General features: G+C 38.3%; 1 protein-coding gene and 1 long non-coding RNA gene across 2 annotated transcripts; both read right to left on the minus strand.

Moving 5' to 3' along the window:
• Nucleotides 1–1,486: 1,486 nt before the first annotated feature.
• On the minus strand, nt 1,487–2,799 carry LOC122021218. The gene is made up of 2 exons (XR_006122477.1): nt 2,597–2,799; nt 1,487–1,548 (listed from the first exon to the last, which is right to left on the minus strand). It is a non-coding gene; the product is annotated as an uncharacterized LOC122021218 (long non-coding RNA).
• Nucleotides 2,800–5,122: 2,323 nt separating this feature from the next.
• On the minus strand, nt 5,123–24,512 carry LOC122021316 (ras-related protein RABH1b-like). The gene is made up of 6 exons (XM_042579432.1): nt 24,223–24,512; nt 9,288–9,358; nt 7,421–7,509; nt 7,057–7,168; nt 6,044–6,134; nt 5,123–5,520 (listed from the first exon to the last, which is right to left on the minus strand). The coding sequence occupies exons 1-6, from the start codon at nt 24,337–24,339 to the stop codon at nt 5,374–5,376; spliced, it is 627 nt and encodes a 208-aa protein (XP_042435366.1). The 5' UTR covers nt 24,340–24,512; the 3' UTR covers nt 5,123–5,373.

Genomic DNA, 24,512 nt, shown 5'->3' on the forward strand with positions numbered 1-24,512 from the left:
TTCGTCTTCTCTAAGTTGCATGTTGGTAAGTTGGTTGCGAAGTAGATCCCTCTTGTGAGCTTGACTTTGGACGTTCTTTCGTGTAGCTCAAGGAACTTCTCCTAAAATACCTTTGCGGAGTCGTAGTTGCCGATTCAGTTGACTTCTTGTGACGGAAGAACACTTAGCAGATGGTACTCTGCTTTGTCGTTTGCCACGTAGTCGGCCTGCTCCCTTTTCGTCCAGTGGTATTTCTCCTTACCTTCTGGTGCTGTAAAATCGGATTCCATAATTAACATTAAATCAAAATCGGTTTTAAAAAATACCTGCATTCGTTTTTTCCCAAGTAGCAATTCCCCTTCGAACTTCAGCGGGTATATGTTCGGTCCGGCCATCCCGTTGCTTCAGTCGGCGATTAGTCCTCCTGAGGCCTCCTTGCTCTGATACCACTTGTTGGACCGCTGGGGCCGGTTAGAAGGGGGGTTGAATAGCCTGAAAAAAAAATAAAAACAACCCTTCTCAAACTTTCAACAGAATAACACTTGCATAAAATAAATTAATTAACTAAACAAAACAGAAAGAAGAGGCAAGAGGATTTTTACTTGGTTACAGCCGGGAAGGTTGTTAGTTCAAGGAAAGTGTAGCACTAAATACTCCTTCAGGCGGAGAAGCCTCTTACAGCAGTGAAGTGCAAAAACAAAGAAGCTAATCTAGAAAGGAAACATACAAGTGTTGGAAATAAATTGCTTGAGTTGATTGAAAAGCTTCTGGACCAAGACTGTATTTATAGCCTTGGTTGGGGCGCCCCGAAGGGTTCCGGGCGCCCTGAAGGGATAAACTTTATCCCCAATGCACGGATCACAGTTTAATCATGATCTGGATAAAAACTCGGTCCGAGCGCCCGGAAGGGTTCCGGGCGCTCAAAACCCAAGGTCTACTCCAGTTGACTTTTTTGGTCAGGGACCTCTGCTCCGGTTCAGCTTGCCTGGGTTCGGGTCTTCTGCTCCGGCTCCGCTCGTTTGGGTGATTCCGACCATCCGAAATAAGATTCACCTAAACCCAATTTCGGCCTTCTGGAGCAACCTTCCGTTCCGGCTTCTCGCCCTTCGGAAATGCCGCGCTCCTCCTTCTCGTCCGCCCGCGTACTCTTTTGCAGTACCTCGCCTCTCGGATGCACCGAGTTCGTCGGCTCTCTCCCGTGCCGTCCTTCTCGTTAGCTGCATCTTTTGCTCAACTCCCTGTGCTCTTAAGCTCCTGCACACTTAGACACAAGGTTAAAAATCACAGAACCTAACTTAACTTATTGATCACACCAAAATAACCTTAAGGTTCCAACACTTACCTCACCTATGAAATGGTTGCAGTTCTTGTCCATCAAATGGTAGGTGTCTCCATAGTATTTCTCAGAAATATCTTCAATAAATAAGCAAAATTCTGAGCGACACATATTTGTGGTGCCCAGCCACACAGATCGTCCGAAGATAAATCCAGGATAGCTTTTTGGTTCTACTTCAAATACCCCGCTCATCGAGAACTCATGTGCTCCGAATCCATATTCCATGCCATGGGCTTCACTGAGAAATAACAGTAGAATTATCAAACTATGAGCTATGGTTTCAAACTAAAAGAAGGAAATGCACAAGAGGTATAATATGTTGCACTAAGTACTAACATTGTTTGATGATGGGGACGATAATAAAATCCAAAGACTATTAGAAATTAGATCATTTTCATGCACATGAATGGGAAGTGAGCAAAAAATTCCAAGTTATGCTTAAATTCTGAGCCCCAGTTTAACCCTCCACATTCTGAGTTGTGAACTAATAATAAAGCTTTATAAGGAAAAGTAAGCTACTATTAACTTGGTCCTGCTAAGTATCTTGAGTCAATAATTGAACCTGAAAAGTGAGCTACTATTAACTTGAAACTTTCTTTTGTAGTTCATTGTAATGCTTATACTTGTAAAAGATTTCTCCACTTCCGATAGTTGATCAAGAAGAGGAAAAATAATTGTTTTCTGTGAGTGATCCACCGACATATCATAGCCATGGAGTTGGAGCCTTGGGAGCTGCCGAACCACATAAAAAAACATGTTAGAGATTGTGATAAGCTTACATTTGTGTTTACTTGTATTCCATTACTTATATTTGTGTGAATTTGCCAAGAATTTGCAAGAGTAGTTGTTTTAAATCACATTTGTAGGTACATACACTATTCACTATGAGCAATACAAACCCACTTAGGCATACAGGTTAATCATAGCAAAACAATGCACATTTTTTCCCCCAACTAATAGAATAAGATATGATGTACATTTAGTTTCCATGGATTAAAACTGAGTCTCACAAATTCTCAGTTTACACGGTGATAGAAAAGCAAATTAGTGATGTTCTATGAAGAAGTTGAACCTAAAAAAATGGAAAGTTTAGAGTAGCATTCGCTTTAAACTTTCGCAAGAAACATCATGTCAATGAATTGCAACTTCTTCGAATTCATCACAAATGCAATTTGTACGAGAAAAGGGAAACCAATCAACTCTTGCAATGATTACGAGACAGATAGTCGACATGGAATATCGAATCGAGTTAAATCGAACACTGAGCCATTGAAGACAGACCTTCAATCCCGGAATGGAAGATGCCGAGGCCCAAATAATATAAGTACTTATTTACCGGCGAGATGTCGTAAATGTTCAAATAGAGATGTGTCTTCCCACTTCCGTCTCCGCCCCCATCAATAAGAGTCCTCTGGTAAGAAGTAAGGGAATGAAAGCAAGGTATATGAAAGCAATCTTGATGTAAAGAGGAGTTGTGGCTACAATTGCTGAAGGAGGTTGTTTAGAAGGCAAAAGAAGTAAGGGAATGAGGAGGATAGGAAAGCATGCAGTTTGAACAAAGAGTTGCTATTGCCTCCTTTGGTCATAGTAGAATCTCCCAAGAAGAGTTGCCACAGTTTGGCCGGCGAGAAGGAAGAAGATGTTGAGGGCCACCAAGAACCACCATTGCCATCTTTTAATCCTTGATGTTGATGCTGTTCCTGACAGTGTTTATTAACTTGCATTAGAGATTTTGAAAAAAATAAAAAATAAAACAAAATTGAAAAAATAGGATCTTGAAAACTAATCAAACTTCAATTTAAGCTGCAGTATGCCACTTTCTGTGGCTTGCATTAAGCTTTCAAAATCCGCATTGGGACTGCATTTCTACTTGGAACTAGAAAATTGATAATTCATAGATTTTTGTGATCTTGCTTTGACTGAATTGTTCGTTGTTCATTCATGATATGATATGTTACGAGTCAATCCAATAGTGAGGTGGAAGTTAAAATCAAGATGAGGTGACAATCAAAGTCAAGGTGGGGTGACAATCATGAATATAAGCAAATGACCAAGTCACTCTCATCAAGAATCCGCTCCTCACTCTTCAACGCTATCATCTTTAGAGTCACCCAGACTTAAAGGCCACAACGTTCCACACCTCAATGTCAAGACACATAGAATAAATCTGATCGGCTCCAATGGTCGGTCAGGTTTACAGGGCATAACTCCCTATCTCTCATCATATGATTGGTTAGCCTAAGCATCAGTCAGGTTTACAAAACATAGCTCCATATCTCTCAACATATGACCGGTCGACCCAAGCATCGATCGGATTTACAGGACATAGCTCTTTATCTCTCAGCATATGTCTGGTCAGCCCAAGGGCTAGTCAGCTTTACAAGGCATAGTTTCCTATTTTCAGCATATGGTCGGTTAACTTAAGCGCCAATCGAGTTTATAGGATATAGCTCCCTATCTCTCAACATATGCTTAGTCGACCCAAGGGTTGGTCGGGTTTATAGGGCATAGTTTCCTATTTTGCAATACTAAAGCAACTCTCAGGATATGGTCGGTCATAATGCCCCAGAAGAGTCCTAGGTGTCAATTTCTTCTCCACCTCATCTGTCCAGCACGTCATTTCTCTAAAGTCTTCTTTTAAATAACAGAGTCATTTATCCAACGCGTCATCTCCAGTGCTTCCACACAAGATGATTTTCTATGAGGTTTCCTTAAACATGATTGTCTCCTGAGGTATCTTGTGCTCCTCCTTTAAGATTTGATCACCATGAATAAAAAGGAGGAAATAACGATCTGTATCTACCAAATCCTCTGGCTCCTAATTAAATCTTTACTAACCAAATTTAAACTTATCACATCTCCAATTAAATCCTAGAAAAAACTCATCATCTCAAACTATATAGAGAGAAGGGTGTTTGAGAAGCGACGAATAAAAATACTTTGTCGATTTCGTTGCAGCCGTCGTCACCGGATCCGACAAAGTTGCATGGTCTTAATAAAATTTTTTCGTATGGCTCGGTCACCAATTAGGGATGCCAAGAATATTTTTTAAAAGCAATTAAAAAAATAATTTTTAAAAGCAATTAAAAAAAATAATTTTTAAATTTATTGTACTAATTTGACTACTTGAATTTAACATCAGGTCCGTTGAAGGATACCCACGTAGATATTTGGTGTCTGATCTCCTCGTATAAATAAGAATAAAATATCCCCATGATGTGCATAGAACCGTCCTGAAAATATTACTAAGATGTCGTTCACTCATTTGATGACAAAGAAAAAGATAAATGTCTAAAATATTTGAAAAGTATTTTGATTATAAAAAATCAATTCATCTTTTTTTATTTATATTTATTTAAAACAATAATAACTCAGAGTGAGAGAAAGTGTAAAAACGAGACTTGATTGATTGCTTGATATTATCAAGAAGACCGCTTCTATGTTTGATGTATATCATCTGTACCCCTCTCTCTACTAATAAATAGAATTTTGTAAAACGAATATTGAAAATTAAATAATAATTTTTATTTTAATGAAATATGAAAAATCGTTAAAAAAACAAAAAAAACAAATGGTTTCAAATGTCGAAACCTCGCACATGGAACTCTCAGTGGAGAGAAGTCAATGCACTCGTTCTTCGATGTCAGTCTCAAATGCACCATTTTTCAAATGTAATGCTCTTTTAAGTTAGAGATATCTGTTAATCAACATCAAATGCACTTGTTGTTCAATATAAATGTACTGCTTCTGCGAAATTTTCCGTAAATAGAGTATGCACGTTAATTTCGTTCCAATGAACAATCCAGCTTTAAAATTAATAACCATGATATTCCACTAACAATTATCTTACCAAACAAAAAAACTCAATTACATCTACTAAATCCCAATAAAATATATGCTATCAATTAATGCCAGCAACAGAATAAGATGCATAATAAACCTTTACAACCGGAAATAATCTGATCTTGTTGAGAGAATAACAACCCTCGCCTCAAGAACCATGGCTTCTTCAGTTGACTAATGCAATAAGGTACAACAAAAAATTGTGAAGGATGAAATTAACAACTACAGCCTCCAGATTGTGACTGTGACTGGTACGAATGTGCGTTGGTTGCTCTCAAATTAACATCGACCATGTCATCCTGCTTTTCTGAAGAAAGATTTTCCATCCCTGGCAAGGCAGCTGCAATCTTCCGAAAGAGAGCCTGAAAAGATTGAGGAAGTAATTAGTAACCGCAGTCCTTGAAAATCTGAAATATGGTGGTAATTTTTTTCACTTTCAGATAAATAAATAAGAAAGCCATTGGATTTGATGGAAGCATTGATCCACAAACTTATTCTCAACCATGAGAATAAAATATTGAAGCCCGAGTTAACAATAGGGTATCTATTAAGTCCATATAAATCCTATTCATTAGCTAACTTCCCTTGCTAGCCTTGTGAGACTAAACTAGCATGCCATGTTAAGCATTTTGTCAGGACTAGAACATAATTAGGCACGTAAAGATGACGTATGTTTGCTTTCAGTGCATCTGTCTAACAAGTATAACATCATTAGTTTAAGGATCTTTGGCCCAAGTCATTGGTGCACCTAAAGGAGATGTTTGCAGTACAAGTATTTGTCAGTTTCAGCTGTGATCAGGCATATATATCCATTGGTAATTTGAAAAGCATAAACATGAAGTAATTTTGAAGCATACTAGGTTCTTGTCATGGTATGATAGCTACCTTTATATTGAAGCCAGCTTTTGCGCTTGTTTCGATAAACATGACACCGAGCTCTTGCGCTTTACCTTCTCCTTCTTCTATGGAGACTTGCCTATTAATAACAATAAAAAGAACAATGCAATGAGTAAGTTCCCATCCTCAAGGACAGACTTGGAAAAAGAAGCTGACATGAGATGATAAGAAAGCAGCTCATTTATAGTGACTGATGGTATTTTTTATGACTTGTTAGTGACCACTTTGCAGCATTAGTGCTGAATTCAAGCAGAGCTTATTCACTTGAGAGGGCAACACACTTGTAATATATAGGTATAATGGACAACTGACACTCGTCCATGTGGGACTAATGAATAAAACTCATTTCATCCTAAAATGACTAGTCACTCTATGAGGGATACACTTTCAATATAGGTTATAGTGATCTATAAACTCAAGTAATAGAACATAATTACATGCTATTTGAGCAATTGACCAATTAAATGAATAAGATAAAAATTTGTCAATTGAAAATGAGGGGAAAAAAAATCAAGTTCTTTTCTAACCATTGGTAGGCTTAGGGTGCGTTTGGTTTAAGCATGTTTCATTTTCATTTTCTGAAAAACGCGTGTTTTCTAAAAAATAGAAAATGACTTTTCGTCATTCTCCATTTTTCCAAAACATGCTATCTATTTTTTTAGAAAACAGACATGGAAAATACAAACCAAACATCATTTTTCAGAAATGCGCATTTTTCAAAAAATGAAAATGAAAAATGTGCAAACCAAACGCACCCTTACTTTCTCTATATGAACTTCACCAACTTTCACAATCTCAATTACATATGCAAGAATTTGTTGTTTTCTTACAAAAAATTCTCAGGTTCATTTTGAACAGGCCCAAAGTATGGAACATAGTGATACATGAAGATATAGATAACCATCAAAGTAGCAATGATAACACTTATTTTTTGGTAAGCCTGTTACCTAAGAATAGCAGAGTTTCGAAGTAAACCAAATTAAATAAGAGATATAAATCACCTCTTGTCGACCAAGTCAGTTTTGTTCCCAACAAGGACAATAATAACATCGCTTCCCCTCTCCGTTCGAACCTCTTCAATCCATTTTAAAGTATTTAAGAAAGACTGACGATCTACATCAAATACAAAGCAGCTAATAAGTTTTCTATATCAAATAGAGGATATAAAACTAAATGTTTACCTACATTTATCATACATTAATATTGAGTGAAACAATCAAAGTTACAAGAAGCAGAAGAAAGTCAAGAGAGAAAAAGGAAAAAAAATTAAAAAAAAAGAAGAAGAAGAAGAAGAAAACACTCAGGGATTGAGCCCTTTGGATAATTATTGTTAAATACAGCACAAGATTTACCAAGGAAGCATACTTGCAACATCATAAGCAATCACTGCAACTGATGAGTCACGAATATAACTTGGGATGAGGCTCCTAAATCTCTCTTGTCCAACAATGTCCCTAGAGATGATTGAGATTCAGAAAAACTTTAAAAGAGAACATTTTGGATATTGAAGCTACTAGCCAATGTTTCTTTCAAAAGAATAAATATTTAGAGGAATAAAAAAAAACATGAACTGTGTTATGTCTAAGAACAAATCGTGCAAGTAGACCGTCCAAAGACATTCAAGGAGATTTCCACTTAATATGATTTCTACTGAGAATTGCTTGGTATGGTATTTCTCAGTATTGAGCAGAACATCATGTGCCCAAATGAGTATGACACCTGTGCACAGCATGCATGACCTACACAAAGCATGTGATGAGTTGTAACTTCGGTACTATGATTTTTTTTTTACCCCAATTGCATACTAAAGTTCAAACAACACATTAATGCACGTGTAATGAATCTTGGAGAACAAGAACTTGTAGAGAGGAGTTTTCTTCTCGAGTAGAGTTTTTGGAATCTAGGGAGTGTTTTAGGTGACGTTTTGTTTCTATTGTTCCATTGGAGTTGAAACAAGGAAAGTAAGGCGAGAGCTTTAGTGTAGATAGTATGAGCACAGCTTGTCTAAGTATCAAAGTATAGTGATTTTGCTTTAATATTGTATACACTTAGATTCTATTTGAACAATGTACTTTTGTTGAATCATGTTAGATCACTTGTGTTCCATTATTATGTCATTTCTATTGTGTCTTCTTGTGTTAGATGAGCTTGTTCTCAATTGCAAAAAATGTCGGTTTATAGAATCTACCATGGGAAACAAAGATTTAGCACGTGGTTTGGTGGGTGTGGTGATATTCGAATACTAAGCAGAGGGCAATTCAAGATGACAGATTAAGGCATCTACCTTATTGGGACTGATCCTATCATAATTTCTCTTTAGTGCCAGTTAGTAACAAATGGCCTCGGAGCAGTTTCAACCCTTCAAGAGGTAGCAGAATTTATTTGGCATCAACAATTTCAAATTCCCATCTCGAGTTTATATGACAGATAGGTTTATGTTAGTTAATGCTCCCTAGTGTTCATTTAATTTACCAAAATAGAATATCAGAAAAATATAAGGTAATGTAATGGATATCCATGCTGCTAATGATTAGACAAATATGACATGAACTCTCAGAACATTCAGCGATAAGAAGATGTTTCTAAGAAAAGTGCAGGCTATAGATTGACCCATAGAGTTACAAAACACTGATGGATCACATCATCTGGTTAATTAAATGGAGTTCCCCATAATAGAATACTCTGAAAGATTGACAGAAACAGAGTTTGCAATCTCAAAAATTAATAAGAAAATCGTCTTAATAGTCATCAATGCTCTTCAATATCACAATAAATATGCTCTATATAATGGATGATAAACAGCTCATGATGTCAGTATCAAAATCCCCAAGATACTATACTCATTGCTAGGTGTCAAGCATCATCATAACTGCGATACTCCATATAATAAATGTAGCAAGGACTCAAGTATCTGAACATTATATTGGCTGATCTTTCTAGCGAGTCCATATATACCCGAATATCATTCATCTCTGCTAAGAATTTCAAAGACTAAATTAAATGCCAGATGCCAATGGCCACTCAAATGCCAGCTTTAGTTTTATTATTAATTTTCATTTTGACCAGGTGAAATTTTGTGTTCCGATCATACCTACATTAGAATTCACCATATCAAGAAGAAGAATTATAATTGAAACCAAAAATTTATCTAACATTATGTGTCAACCATTACCATAAATGGAGATAACTTTCATAAAATTCAAGTGTAGCAGAGCAGATGCAATAACCATACCAAAGTTGTAGTCTGACAGTTCGGTCTTCAAGGTACATAGTCTTTGAGAGAAAATCTATACCAATCGTAGCCTATTGATCATGTTAACATCAAGCTGTCAGATCAAAAATCAAAAGGAGAGTACAGATGCTACATTTAACTGGGCTTGGCATAATTTAGATGGTAGATCATTTCCTCTAGATAAAGGAGACTAATTCCATCTTACAATCAGTCAAGAGAATTTCAAGAATTAGAAATGCCTTTGTTGGGTAATTGACTTCTTCAAATAGCACAAACAAGTATCATCGCTACAAAATGCAATGTTCTGCTAGCCTTCATGTTTGGAGACAGGCTCTTTTACCAAGCTAATGTGGGGGAGTATTTGCACATGTGTGTGTGTGTGAATGTATCTGTGAAGCTAGATGGCAATGAAAAGTGGAATAAACTCTCGATGTATTACCATTATTATAATTCTTTCCCACCAATATGTGAGCATATAATTCAATAGAAGATTCACATTTAGTTAGTTATTTTCCATTTATGTTTGTTGTTTTGAAAAGTGCTTGTTAAATTATCTTCTTTATTGCACATTCAGTAGGTAACAATATGTAATAGAGACAAACATTAAACATCTCAGAAACAAGAAGACAATGTATTCTGTTATCAATAATTCAAAATTAAATTCAGCTCTCTAACGATTTATTACAATATTGCACTCTTTTCCCATATTTTTTTTTTTCAATTTCTAACTTTGTAATCATTGATAGGAAAAAGGTACGGTTTTGATGGAACTGATTGCGATCAATGATACGTCAACTAACCAGAATTGTATTCCATTATGTTCTTGCTAAAACCATCATATCACCGAAATCTATCAATCTGCATTATAATTAGATTCCTAGTACGTGATAGGAACCCGGGGCCTAGTGCGTGGAAAAATTGAAGGAAAGAAAATGAAAAGGAGAATGGGGTGATCACTTCGAGGGGATTGGCCTCCAACAACAAGTGAAATTGATTAACCAAAAAGAAAATTACTTCTCTTCCAAAATTACATAACGTCTCTTTAAATAGGCACCTAAACTACCTTTTCAAAAGAAAAGGTATAAAAGAAAAATAAAATAAAAATACATTTTCAAAAGAAAAGGTCTAACTTATCTAAAACTCATCTTAGAAAAGGAAAAAGGTCCAAAACTTATCTTTAGAAAAGGAAATAAAGTTAAAGGATTTATTTGAATAGATCCATTAAAGAATCCTATCATTCCACCGCCCTTCAAAACAACCTTGTCCTCAAGGTTGTTTAGCAATAAACTCTGAAATTTTTTTTTGAATTATATCATACTACTCTCATGTTGCATCATCGATAGATAAGTTATCCCACTAAATTAATAGTTCAACCGTCACTTGATTGTTATTCTGTTAGTTAGAGCCTTAGAGCCAATCATTTGATGATTGTATTATGGACTTGTTGTATCATATTCTTATATAAATAAAGGCATTTGTTTTGGTTATTATACTTGTATTGGTGCCAAATAACTAAGTATAATAGCGTCCTTGAGTAGAAGATTCTTACCTATATCAATCGGTTAGTTGAACCAATAGTGAGATGATATAGGGAACACTACTCTTAATCATTCCTAGTCGAGTATTAACATTCAGGGACAATGTTAATGCGACGAGACTAGCATGTAGGTCAACTCGATGACTTGATCTAACAAGTCATGGATATAGAGATATCAAGTTGACACATGGGTATGCATTGGAGAATGTATACTGAATGACCCGCCATGAGAAAGTATCATGGATCGTTATATGAGTGTCATATACTTTCTCATGTGGCTATTAGTATGACTACTAGTCCTTGGACCTGAAGTCACCATGGATCCCTACATAAGAAGTTACGTACTTTGGCTTCGTCAAACATCACCCGTAACTGGGTGGACTATAAAGGCGATTACTAGGTATGTAACGAATTATGCAGAGGGATATGAGTGATGCAGATGAGATCTATCCCTCCTATATGATGGGAGCGATATCGATATTCTTGATAGAGTGAGACCACGAAATGCATGACCATGCCCAAATGAGTCAATATGAGATATTGAGCTCATTTGATTTAGTGAGTCTACTTGGAGTTCAAGATTTAGATTGATTAGAGGATGACACGGTCTATGTCTCACATTGATCAATCTAGATGTCTAAGATAGAAGGACAATGTCATATATTGTGAGGAGTCACAATTAGTAGTCACAAGATGATGTTGGATCTCAACATTCTTATAACTTGGGTAATAATGATGTGTTGCTAGATACCGCTCATTACTTATGCTTCTAAATGGGTTTAGGAGCATTGCCAACGTTATAAAAACCTATAGGGTCACACACAAAGGATAATTAGATGGAGATTAGGTTCATATGGTGAACCAAGAGGATTAGATTCATGTGATGAATCAAATTGGATTAAGAGTAATCCTAATTGGGCTAATTGAGTTGGACTCAAGTTGATTCATGTGTTCAATGAGTCTAATTTAGATTATGACTCATTGAATCAATTTAATTAAATGAATTAGATTCATTATATTAAATTGGTTTGAATCAAATGGTTAGATTAGATCAACCATGAGAGAGATTTGGTCAAGTTTGACTTGACTTGAGTAGGAAGATTAAAGGTCATGATGATGTGCCACATCATCATAGTTAGCACATGTGTGTCCCACCTAATGGAGGTTACAAATCCCCTCTTTAATGGCCACATTAAATATGAATGGAGGTTACAATTCTTTTGGTGGCCGGCCACTTTTGTGAGTGAATGGAATTCATTTTTGATTCAAGGTATATTCATTCCATATCTTCTTCCTCAAGCTCTCAACCTTTCTCCCTCTCCTCTCTTGGTCGAACCTTACCAAGGTGCTAGCACACCTTTGTGTTAGGTTTCTCCACCTATTTGTTCGTGTGGATACTTCTAGAGGGTTGTACTCTTGACAACCTCGAGATCCAGCATCACTTGGAAGAGCGGGATACGCGAAGGGCTTCGCACCAAGGGTAAAGATCTTCTCCTAATGTAGATCTAGATGTAAGAAACTCGTACTCGTAAATTTTGTTTTATTTTACTTCGCACGGATCCGGTGGCATGGAGGTTTCAGGGTTTCCGCGACACGAAAAAGCGATTTTCGCGGCCCAAAAAACCCAACAATGGTATCAGAGCCATGTGCGAAGTCTTGTACGAGTTTAGTTTGCATTTTTATGAAAAATGTAGGTTCTGTAACTTTCTGTAAATTTAGGTTTTTATGAGTATTTTTCTCGTAGAAGCGAAGCACAAGTGTTTAGACACTTGTAGGCTTCGACTACCGAGAAGATTTTTCCAAAACGGCAAGGTTTCGCCCCAAGTCTTTTTGGGACAGCGGACTAAGGTGTTGTATAATCGCTTAGGGACACTCGCGATGGTTATATCGCGGGTAGGGGCGCTGCCCCTGGCCCCGCAAGGGGATTCGTTCCGCGATTGCGCCCGAAAACCGCTAATCGGGACCGCCGGGAATGTTTTCTCATAAAAATTGTAAAAATTAGTATTAAAATTACAGAAAATTATGGAAATTACATAATTTAGAATTATGTATAATTTGTGATGGTCATGACCCAAAAAGACCCAATTTGATTGGTATATTTGTGTTGTAATTCATAATACGGCTTGCGTGCTGTCATGTGATTGTGTGTGCTGTATACTTGATACGCGACCTGCGCGTCGTGCCTTTTCTCCATTTATTCTTGTTGTAAATTAGTTTAGACTCGAATGTAACTCGAGTTTCAAAACTGTAATGTACAAAATTGGAACCGTGGAAGGTCCACTCGAGACGGAGTTACGAGGAGGGCGCGGGCAACACAAGGTGGTCAAAGGGAGGAGCTTGGAGAAGCTGTTGACCCTAGATTGACCATCCGATCTTCTCATTGGCTTGAGAAGATCGTAGTAGGGCCATGACTAATCACAAATAGTATAATTAATTGCTTGTGTGTGTGTATTTGATACATGCTAGTAAAGTAGTTAATTAGCGCCTTAACGATTAGATTAGATCTAAATCGTGTACAAGGTGCACCCTACGATTAGATTAGATTTCAATCGCGTCAACTCAAATGCCTACCATGCCGTGATACCTATCACTACCTCGATCACATATGTTGTTAAATCTGCCAAAGCAGAGCAACACATATTATCTTGGTAGGATACGGAGGGACAATCTTGCTCCCACCTATCAACGCATGGGTGAGTAGAGACTCAATTTGATTGAGTACAACTAGTTAAATCGAGTTTAACTGTAGGCATTCTTCCAACGGTTGGAAAGATAGGACATAAATCATATTTATATTAATTCTTGGGCGTATTAGCCAAAGCTAACTCAAGTTTTAATATAACTGCGGATAATGATCCTATAAACAAGAGTTGCATAGAGATGTAATTGGTAAATCGTTACCTACCGATCATACTAAATCTTGGGCGTATTAGCCAAAGCTAACTCAAGGGTTAGTATGATGTGGATCTTGTCCCACATGAATTATAGAATTCAGTGGGAGCATCATTTAGTTAAAGGCCTAATTAAATGATTACTAGAATATGATGATTATTTATTTTCATTTTTACATTGTAGATAACCATGACGTCAAACACGAACACCTTCTCTCTGCGTTCCGTCCAAGCTCAACGGAGCAAATTTCCGGACTGGTACAGAATCCGAGAATAGTTCTCACCCAAGAACGTAATCACGTCTTGGGCGGCCCATTCCGGAGGCTCCTCCGCCATCGCCACGCGGTGACCGAGATGCTTAAGAAGCATCAAGACGACGCATTAGATGTGTCCTATCTAATGCGCCATGAACTCCGAGCTTAAGAAGCAACACGAGTTAATGGGCGCTATGATATGGTTGAACATCTTCGTCAACTATATCAAGGACAAGCGTGCACGAGAGATTTGAGATCTCAAGGGCACTATTTCATGCAAGATGTCGATGGGGCTCATGAGGCCCGTATGTACTCAAATGATCATAGAAAACCCACGAGGTTGGGATTCCGCCGCCAAGAGTCGCTGATCCGATCTTGCAATCCTCGGGATAGCTATAATCAATTCGTTCTAAACTATAACACGAAAGAAATTGCCACTGCCTAAGTTGCTTAGCATGTTAAGAACTGCTGAGATGAACCTTAAGAAGGTTAAGCCCCACTCTCACGGTTCGAAACACAAGGCAAGGCAAGCCCAGGCAAGGAAAGTCGAGCCAAGGGAAAGGCAAGAGCCGAAGCCCTAAAGGAGGGGTCGCCATAGGATGCTACCTACTTCCACCGCGACCGCATCGTTGGAAAGGTGTACCTGAAGATCTTAAGAAGAAGCGAAGTTCCACTTCCGGTATATATGTTATAAGTCAATCTATCTATTTCTTCATCATGGGTATTAGATATCGGATGCGCTTCTCACATTTGTACTAACGAGAAATAGCGAAGGCATCGCGGGCGAGGTGGACCTCTGGCAGCGGAGCACGGGTCACACCTGTCTTTGTAGGGACTTATTTTATCTCGCCCTTTGGGCTTGTACTAGAGTTGGATGATTGTTGTTATGTGCTTTAACTAAGAACATAATTTCAGTTTCTTGTTCGAAAAAGGTTTCTCTTTATAATAAAGGACAAATATTGTTACTTTATTTAAAAGATATGCTCTATTGCGCCTCATGAGCGGACTCTACATTCTGACCTTGAAAGCCCTATCTATAACATAAATACCAAGAGGTTCAAGTCAAACGATACGAACCAAACCTATCTCTCGCATCGCTTGCCAGTCATATAAACGACAGCTTATTCCACCCATAAAGATGGTTCTTTGGACTCATTTGTTTTGAATCTTATGAGACGTGCGAGTCATGCCTACTAGGCAAGACGACCAAGACTCCCTTTACAGTGAAAGAGCGATCGATTTGTTAGGACTTATACATAGTGATGTATGTGGTCCTTCAATGTCATTGCTAGAGGCGGTTATAGTACTTCATCACATTTCTTGATGACTTCTAGATATGGTTATGCTTGATGACGTATAAGTCGGAATCCTTTGAAAGTTCAAAAATTCAAGAATGAAGTACAGATTGGCAAGAGTATTAAGATACGTCGATCCGATCGAGGTGGGGAATACCTTAGCCGTGAGTTTCGTGACTATCTAGCCGAGTGTGGGATTCTATCTCAACTCACTCCTCCCGGAACACCACAGTGAAATAGTGTATCGAAAGGAGGAATCGTACCTATTAGATATGGTACGATCTATGATGAGTCACAGATCTTCCGACATTCCTTTGGGGCTATGCTCTATACACTGCAGCCTTTATACTCAACCGAGTTCCATCCAAGGCCGTGATAAAGACACCATAGGATATGGATGTGAGAGATGCGCCAGTGTCTTTCGAGGATTTGGGATCGGGGCTTACGCTCGACGCCAAGTCTCGAACAGTTGGACCCAAACCGACAGCTACTTTATCGATATCCCAAGGAAACTAAGGATATTACTTCTCATTCCGGCCTGACAAGGTAGTTGTGGCAAGATCGGGTCTTCTAGAAGGACTTTGCTTTAAAAAGACTAGGGGAGATACGCTCGATCTTGAAGAGTTCACCAAGCCTCATGGAAGTTGATCGAACCACAAATGTTGTGGATGATGTTATTCCACAAAGAGTTGAGGAGCAACAACCGGTTCAAGTGACATACCTCTTGTGCGATAGGTGCCGTCACCGAGAGATACCATTTCTCTTGTCGACCACGATGACGTTGTGCTCACAGAGGATGAGCCTACCACCTATCGTTGTGATGAGACCGATTTCGAGAAATGGCTAGAGGTCATAAGATCCGAAATGGAATCCACGTACACCAACCAAGTATGACTTTGGTTGATCCACCTGAAGGTAAAACCCATGGGTGTAAGTGGGTCTTTAAGAGAAAGACCGACGGATGGACTTATCTATAAGGATCGCTTGGTAGCTAAAGGTTTTAAGCAGATTCATGGTATTGACTATGATGAAACCTTTCTCCGATGCGATGTTTAAATCCATTCGGATCACGTTGCTATTAAAGATACCGTGACTATGAGATACGGATGGATGTCAAAACCGCTTCGAATGAAACCGCCGAGGATGCGTGACCTGACAACCCGAGAGTTTTGTAGATCCACAAGATACTAGCAGAGTACGCAGTCGTAGTCCATTTATGGACTAAAGCAAGCTTCTCGAGCTAGAATCTTCGATTAGATGATACACTCAAACAGTTTGATTTCATCAAGAACGAAGACGAACCTCAGTGTGTCTGAAGGTCAGTAGGGACATAGTTGTTTTCTCATATTATATGTGGATGACATACTACTCATTGGGAAAGACATCCCTTTGCTACTCCGCCAAGACTTGCTAGGGACTTGTTTCTCAACGAAGGACTTAGGTGAAGCATCCCGTTCAGGCGTACGGATCTATGAGATAGATCTAAAGGATGTTTGGCTCAAGTCGAACATATATCGACAAGGCTCCCTCGGTTTGCCACGAAACTCCAAGAAGGGATTTACGTTATACGATGGCGAGTCTTTCAAGACTCAAGGTCCCTCTTCAGAGGAGAGAGACGTATGGATCAATCCCTTTACGCCTCGGACCATAGATCTATCACGACGCCATACTACGTACTCGACTGATGTCTCGATGCTTTGAGCATGACGAGATACCAATCGGTAAAGTCACTGGATAGCAGTCAAGAATATTCTTAAGTACTTGAAAAGAACTAAAGAATATTTCTTGATATACGGAAGCGATAATGAGAGCTAGAAGGGTTACTGATGATCTAATTTCAGACCGACTAGACGATTATCGATCGAGTCGGTTCGTGTTTTGCGTAAATGGTGGTGCTATGGGAAGAGTTCAAGCAAGACACGATGAGTGATTCTACAATTCATTCTTTGCACGTCGAGAGGCGTGAAAGGAGGCGATGATCCGCAAGTTCATCGAACTGGGGTGGTTCCTAGCATTCGACCCTATTGAGCTCTATCGTGACAACAATGGAGCTATAAAGACAGCGAATGAACCTCGCTCACACCAGCGGACCAAACACATACTACGGCGCTTCCATCTCATTCGAGAGATTATCGAGAGAGGAGATGTGAAGATTTGTAGAGTACCTACAGAGGCTAACATCGCAGATCCCTTGACCAAGACTTTAACACAAAGGAAGCATGATGGTCACACTAGGTCATTGGGGCTTAGAGCCTACACTGATTGACACTAGTACTAGTGGGAGATTGTTAGTTAGAGCCCTAGAGTCAATCATTTGTTGATTGTATTATGGACTTGTTGTATCATATTCTTATATAAATAAAGGCATTTGTTTTGGTTATTATACTTACTTGTATTGGTGTCAAATAACTAAGTATAATAGTGTCCTTGAGTAGAAGATTCTTACCTATATCAATCGGTTAGTTGAACCGATAGTGAGATGATATAGGGAACACTACTCTTAATCATTCCTAGTCGAGTATTAATATTCAGGGACAATGTTAATGCGACGAGACTAGCATGTAGGTCAACTCGATGACTTGATCTCACAAGTCATGGATATAGAGATATCAAGTTGACACATGGGTATGCATTGGAGAATATATCTTGAATGACCCGCCACGAGAAAGTATCACGGATCGTTATATGAGTGTCATATACTTTCTCACGTGGCTATTAGTATGACTACTAGTCCTTGGACCGAAGTCACCACGTGGATCCCTACATAAGGAGTTACGATGCTTTGGCCTCGAACGCCACCCGAATCGGGTGGACTATAAAGGCGATTACTGTATGTAACGAATTATGCAGAGGGATGTGGTGATGTAGATGAGATCTATCCCTCCCATATGAGGGGAGCGACATCGATATTCTTGATAGAGTGAGACCACGAAGTGCACGACCATGCCCAAATGAGTCAATATGAGATATCGAGCTCATTTGATTTAGGAGTCTACTGAGTTCAAGATTTAGATTGATTAGAGGATTATGTCCTCACATCGATCAATCTAGATGTCAGGATGTAAGAAGCATGTCATATATTGTGAGGAGTCACAATTAGTAGTCACAAGATGATATTGGATCTCAACATTCTTATAACTTGGGTAATAATGATGTGTTGCTAGATACCGCTCATTACTTATGCTTCTAAATGGGTTTAGGAGCATTGCCAACGTTATAAGAACCTATAGGGTCACACACAAAGGATAATTAGATGGAGATTAGGTTCATATGATGAACCAAGAGGATTAGATTCATGTGATGAATCAAATTGGATTAAGAGTAATCCTAATTGGGCTAATTGAGTTGGACTCAAGTTGATTCATGTGTTCAATGAGTCTAATTTAGATTATGACTCATTGAATCAATTTAATTAAATGAATTAGATTCATTATATTAAATTGGTTTGAATCAAATGGTTAGATTAGATCAACCATGAGAGAGATTTGGTCAAGTTTGACTTGACTTGAGAAGGAAGATGAAAGGTCAAGTTTGACTTGACCATTTGCCACCTCATTTTTGAGTTGGCATTAAGTGGCCAATGATGATGTACCACATCATCATAGTTAGCACATGTGTGTGCCACCTAATGGAGGTTACAAATCCCCTCTTTAATGACCACATTAAATATGAATGGAGGTTACAATTCCTTTGGTGGCCGACCACTTTTGTGAGTGAATGGAATTCATTTTTGATTCAAGGTATATTCATTCCATCATCTTCTTCCTCAAGCTCTCAACCTTTCTCCCTCTCCTCTCTTGGCCGAACCTTACCAAGGTGCTAGCACACCTTTGTGTTAGGTTTCTCCACCTATTTATTCGTGTGGATACTTCTAGAGGGTTGTACTCTTGACAACCTCGAGATCCGACATCACTTGGAAGAGCGGGATACGCGAAGGGCTTCGCACCAAGGGTAAAGATCTTCTCCTAATGTAGATCCAGATGTAAGAAACTCGTACTCGTAAATTTTGTTTTATTTTACTTCGCACGGATCCGGTGGCATGGGGGTTTCGGGGTTTCCGCGACGCGAAAAAGCGATTTTCGCCGCCCGAAAAACCCAACATATTCTTTACAAGTCTCCTTTCTAAAATAGCATAACGTTGAAACTTAACTTCACCATCTGGATTCAATTTAGGAAGGTGTTGTTGAGGAGTAAATTTGTAGCCTAATTTCTTTTTTAGACAAGACACATGAAATACAAGGTGTATTTTAGAACCTTATGGAAGCTCCAAGTGATAAGCAACCAGTCCAATACACTTTATCACTTTATAAGGGTCATAAAATTTCGGTGATAACTTTATAGAGGTTGAAAGACGAATTAAAGCTTGTTTGTATTGTTGAAGTCTTAGAAAAACCCAATCTCCTATTGCAAATTCTCTTTCCGAACGATGTTTGTCGGCCAGTTGCTTCATTCTTGCTTGTGCATTGCATAAGTTGGTTTTCAAAAGTTGCAATATTTGGTCCTTTGTGCGTAGGTTTTGGTCGACTTGATGCACATTTGTTAATCCACGTGTGTATCAGCTAACTGAGGGTGGTACACATCCATAAACAACCTCAAATGAGGTAATCTTCGTAACTGAGTGGTAGGTCATATTGTACCACCATTCCGCCCATGAAAGCCAATGAACCCACTCCTTGGGTCTATCACCAGTTAAGCAACGTAAATAATTCTCTAAACATCGATTAACCACCTCTGTTTGTCCATCTAACTGTGGTAAGATATCGTTCATAAAAGTTTAATGTAGAAGTTGGAATAGTTCTCTGAAATACTTGTGAATACCGGAACCCTATTAGTGACAATAGATCTTGGTAGCCCATGTAGTTTGATTATATGGTCAAAAAAATGCTTGAACAACACGGGCAGCTGTATAAGGATGTGATAATGAACAAAAATGGGCATATTTTGTGAGACGATCAACGACCACCATGATAGTGGTTTGTCCTTGTGAAGTGAGTAACCCATCTATGAAATCCATGGAAATGTCGGTCCATATTTGTTCAGGTATGGGAAGGGGTTGAAGAAGACCTGGTCTTGCTACGTTTTCTCCTTTGTTTTTTTGACATACATCACATTCAGCAACAAAGTTTTTGGTGTCTTTTTTCATTCCTTTTCAATAAAAAGCTCTTGAAATCAATTTATACGTGCGTAGGAAGCCAGAATGCCCTGCAATTAGTGAAGAATGAAATTCCTCCAATATTACTCCTTTTTCAACTGAGTTTGTTGGAAGGAAGATTCTATTTTTATATCATAAAATTTCTCCATTCCAAGAATAGTGGGGTTTTAGCAATGAATTTTGTAATATGTTTTGGATGAGAGCCTGTGTCGCTGAATTTTCCTTTAGCTCTCTTTTTATGTTGTCCAAGTTTTTACAAGTCACTAAAGATATAGCAGTGAATTCTATTTGGTTAGGAAGGCGAGATAAAGCATCAGCTACTGTATTTTTTGTTCCCTTCTCATAAACAATTTCATAATCATATCAAAAGAGTCTCTTGATCCATTTTTGTTGATCTATATTTGAGATACGTTGATCCAAGATGAACTGCAGACTCTTATGGTCAGTTCGTATTTGAAAACGTCGGCCAAGAAGATAGGGTCTCCATTTTGTAACGGCATGTATGATAGCCAACATTTCTTTGTCATAAATAGACATCTATTGATATAGAGGAGATAGTGCCTTGCTAGTAAAAGCTAATGGTTGTCATTCTTGCATAAGTACTACTCCGATTCCAACTCCAGATGCATCGGCTTCAATGACAAATTGCTTATTGAAATTAAGTAGTGCAAGAACTGGTGTTGTTATCATAGCCTCCTTTAAATTCTGGAATGCTTTTTCTACTTCAGGACACCGTCTAAATGCATCTTTCTTTAATAAAGTTGTTATGGGAGCACTAATCTTTCCATAATTTTTTTTACAAATTTACAATAATAACCTGTGAGACCCAGAAAACCACATAATGCCTTGACATTCTTTGGGGTGGGCCACTCCTTCATAATTAGCACCTTTGAGGGATCAGTAGCTACTCCTTTTTGGCTTACAATATGACCAAGGTATTCCACCTTAGTTGTCCCAAAGCTGCACTTAGATCTTTTCACAAAAAGAGAATGCTCTCGCAAAAGAGTGAGTACATTATAAAGGTGATGCAAATGATCTTCGAACGATGAATTATAAACAAGGATAACATCAAAGAAAATCAAAACAAACTTATGGAGGTAAGGCCTGAAGATATCGTTCATCAAACTTTGGAATGTAGAATGTGCATTAGTTAAACCGAAAGGCATGACTAAAAATTCATAATGACCATCATGAGTCCGAAAGGCTGTTTTTGGAATGTCTGGCTGATGGATTCTTAATTGATGAAAGCCTGAGCGAAGATTCAACTTTGAGAAGCATGAGAAACCTCCGAATTCATCAAGTAATTCATCAATGATAGGGATGGGGTACTTATCTTTCAAGTGCTCGATAATCTACACACATTCGCCAACTTCCGTCTTTCTTTCGCACAAGCAATACTGAAGAAGAATATGGACTTACATTTGGGCGAACAATACCAGCTTGAAGCATCTCTTGTATAATCTTCTCAATTTCCTCCTTCTGTATATAAGGGTAGTGATACGACCTAACATTTGCTGGCGCACTCCCAATATTAGAGGTATACGATGATCATGTGAACATGATGGAGGAAGACCCTTTGGCTTAGCAAATATTATAGAAAATTTTGAAAGAAGTGCCTCTAATTCTTGGGGGGTATGTGATGTACCTTTAGGATCCTTTTTGATGAAGAGTTGCATGAGAAAAATGGAGCAATCTTTCTTTAATAATCGCTCTGCCTGATAACTACTAATTGATGTGATAGTATCTTGTTTCTTGCCTCTGATGCAAACTTCTTTTCCTTAATCTTGGAAGCAATTGTTAGTTGAGAGAAATTCCATATTATGTCTCCTAATGTTCTCAACCATTGTGCTCCAAACACAACATCACATCCATCTAGGGGTAGAAGAAAGAGATCTGTGATTAATTCATAATTTGGTAAGAAAATTTTAATACTATCGCACTTTCCTGGACTTGTAAGTAATCGTTCATCCGCCACCTTAACATCAAATGTAGATGCTTGCTCTATTTTTTGTTTAAGCCTTCTTGCCAAGGTTGAGTTTAGAAAATTGTTGGTGTTTCCTGAATCTATAAGTATCATCACTAGTTTTTTAATGAATCCCTTTACCTTCATCGTTTGCGGAGTTTGTAGTCCTTCTAAAGCATGAACTGATATTGCCATAGAGTAATCTTGCATTTCATTGATATTATATTGTGTTTCACCTTCATCGAAATCATCTTCTACATTAGAGTTCTCTATTGGTTCAATCATCAGTATCCTCTTTTGCTTGCATTAATGACCACAGCGCCATTTTTTTCCGCAATGCTAGCATAATCCCTTTGTCATTCTTTCCTTGATCTCTTCTTTTGTCAATCTATGGGGTGTTAAATAATGCAATCTGTTTTCACGAATTACCTTGTTATTTCTTCTTCCTTCCTCATTGATCTTCTCTTCTTGTAGTCGTGCAAAGGATAAGACAACCTTCATGGTGCGGGGTTGATTCATTTTTACTTCTTGACGTATAGCAAGGTGAAGTCAATAAAAGTGCCTAGTAATTGCTTTTTTGACCAATCACGAGTTTGATTAGAGAATCGCTCGAATCATCCTTGGTACACTAGTACGGCTGTAGTCTGTTGAATTTTAGCCAATTCTCCATCAAACATTCTCATAACCAGAGGGACCAAATCGATTGAGGAGTTCTTCTTTGAAATCCTCCCATGTTGGAGGTCCATGGCATGCATCAAACTAGTCATACCATTAGATGGCATTGTCTTCGAGGTTTATAGATGCTAGTTCTACCTTTGCATAGTCCGATGTGCTGTGGAAGTGAAAATATTTTTCAACCCTTAAATCCATCCAATCGAATCGTTGTTCTCCCAACGAAGAAATTCCACCTTCATATGTGGAAGGTTGTACTCTCGATCTTCATTTGAGTTCACTCTATGGTCATATTGTCATTGTCGAGACTGTTGATTTGTTCCCCTTTTGATTAGTATGCTTGAGCTAGAATCCACCTCTAAACGATCCTTCAATTCTTGTACTATTGTGACTAACAATGCTACAGTTTTTTTGAATTTATCCATTCTTGTCTCATGCTTAGCTTCAAATTCCAGAGCCCATTTGGCGTCAGGTTGAATCCTCCAATAGTCATGGGTTTTCTTCTCTTGAAGTTGGGTTAAGACTATGCACTTGTTGGTGGATGCAGCTAGAGGTGTTGAAGAAGTTGATGCTTGATACTATAGGGCGATGATGAAGTGAACCTCGCTTTGATACCAAGTTGATAGGAACCCGAGACCTATGCGTGGAAAAATCGAAGGAAAGAAAATGAAAAGGAGGATAAGGTGATCACCTCGAGGGGATGAACCTCTAATAATCAAGTGAAATTGATTAACCAAAAAAAACTTACTTGTATTCCAAAATTATATAATGTTTCATTAAATAGGCACCTAAATTACCTTTCCAAAATAAAAATAAAATAAAAATATATTTTCAAGAGAAAAGATCTAACTTATCTAAAATTTATCTTAGAAAACGAAAAGGTCTAAAACTTATCTTTAACAAAGGAAATAAAGTTAAAAGGATTTATTTGAATAGATCATAAAATTCAAGAGTCACATCCTCCGTCTCGTAACCATCTAGATCACGACAGATCTCGTAGATGAAGCATACTATGCGATGGACAAATATAGGAGCAGCATTTGCTAGAATGAAAACCCTAACGAAGCCTCCCAGCAGTCACAGGATCGTCGACAATATTGCAGAAAACAAGCATATGAAAGTCTGATCTGGATCCCGGTATAAAATAGAATCTAGGATAATAGAAATCGACCTGGTAGGTGTTGTCGAACTTGTCGTACATGAATCGGGTGATGATGCTAGTCTTCCCCACCGACTGATCGCCCAGGAACACCAGCTTGTACTTGGCGAGCGCCGAGACCGGGGCCATGGCGATCCTTCAAAGAGATTGAAAGCAGGGAGGATCTGAAGGAGATAGATAAAGAGAGCTTGGGATCTGAAATCAAGGAGAGGAAACAAGAGATTTCGAAAAGATCCAACTTAATAATCTTTTTTGGGCGATTGCTATTTCCGTTTTATTCTCCGCGGCCTGCGAAATCAAAA

This window comes from Zingiber officinale, chromosome 9A (genome assembly GCF_018446385.1).
Source record: "Zingiber officinale cultivar Zhangliang chromosome 9A, Zo_v1.1, whole genome shotgun sequence".
Classification (NCBI taxonomy): Eukaryota; Viridiplantae; Streptophyta; class Magnoliopsida; order Zingiberales; family Zingiberaceae; genus Zingiber; species Zingiber officinale.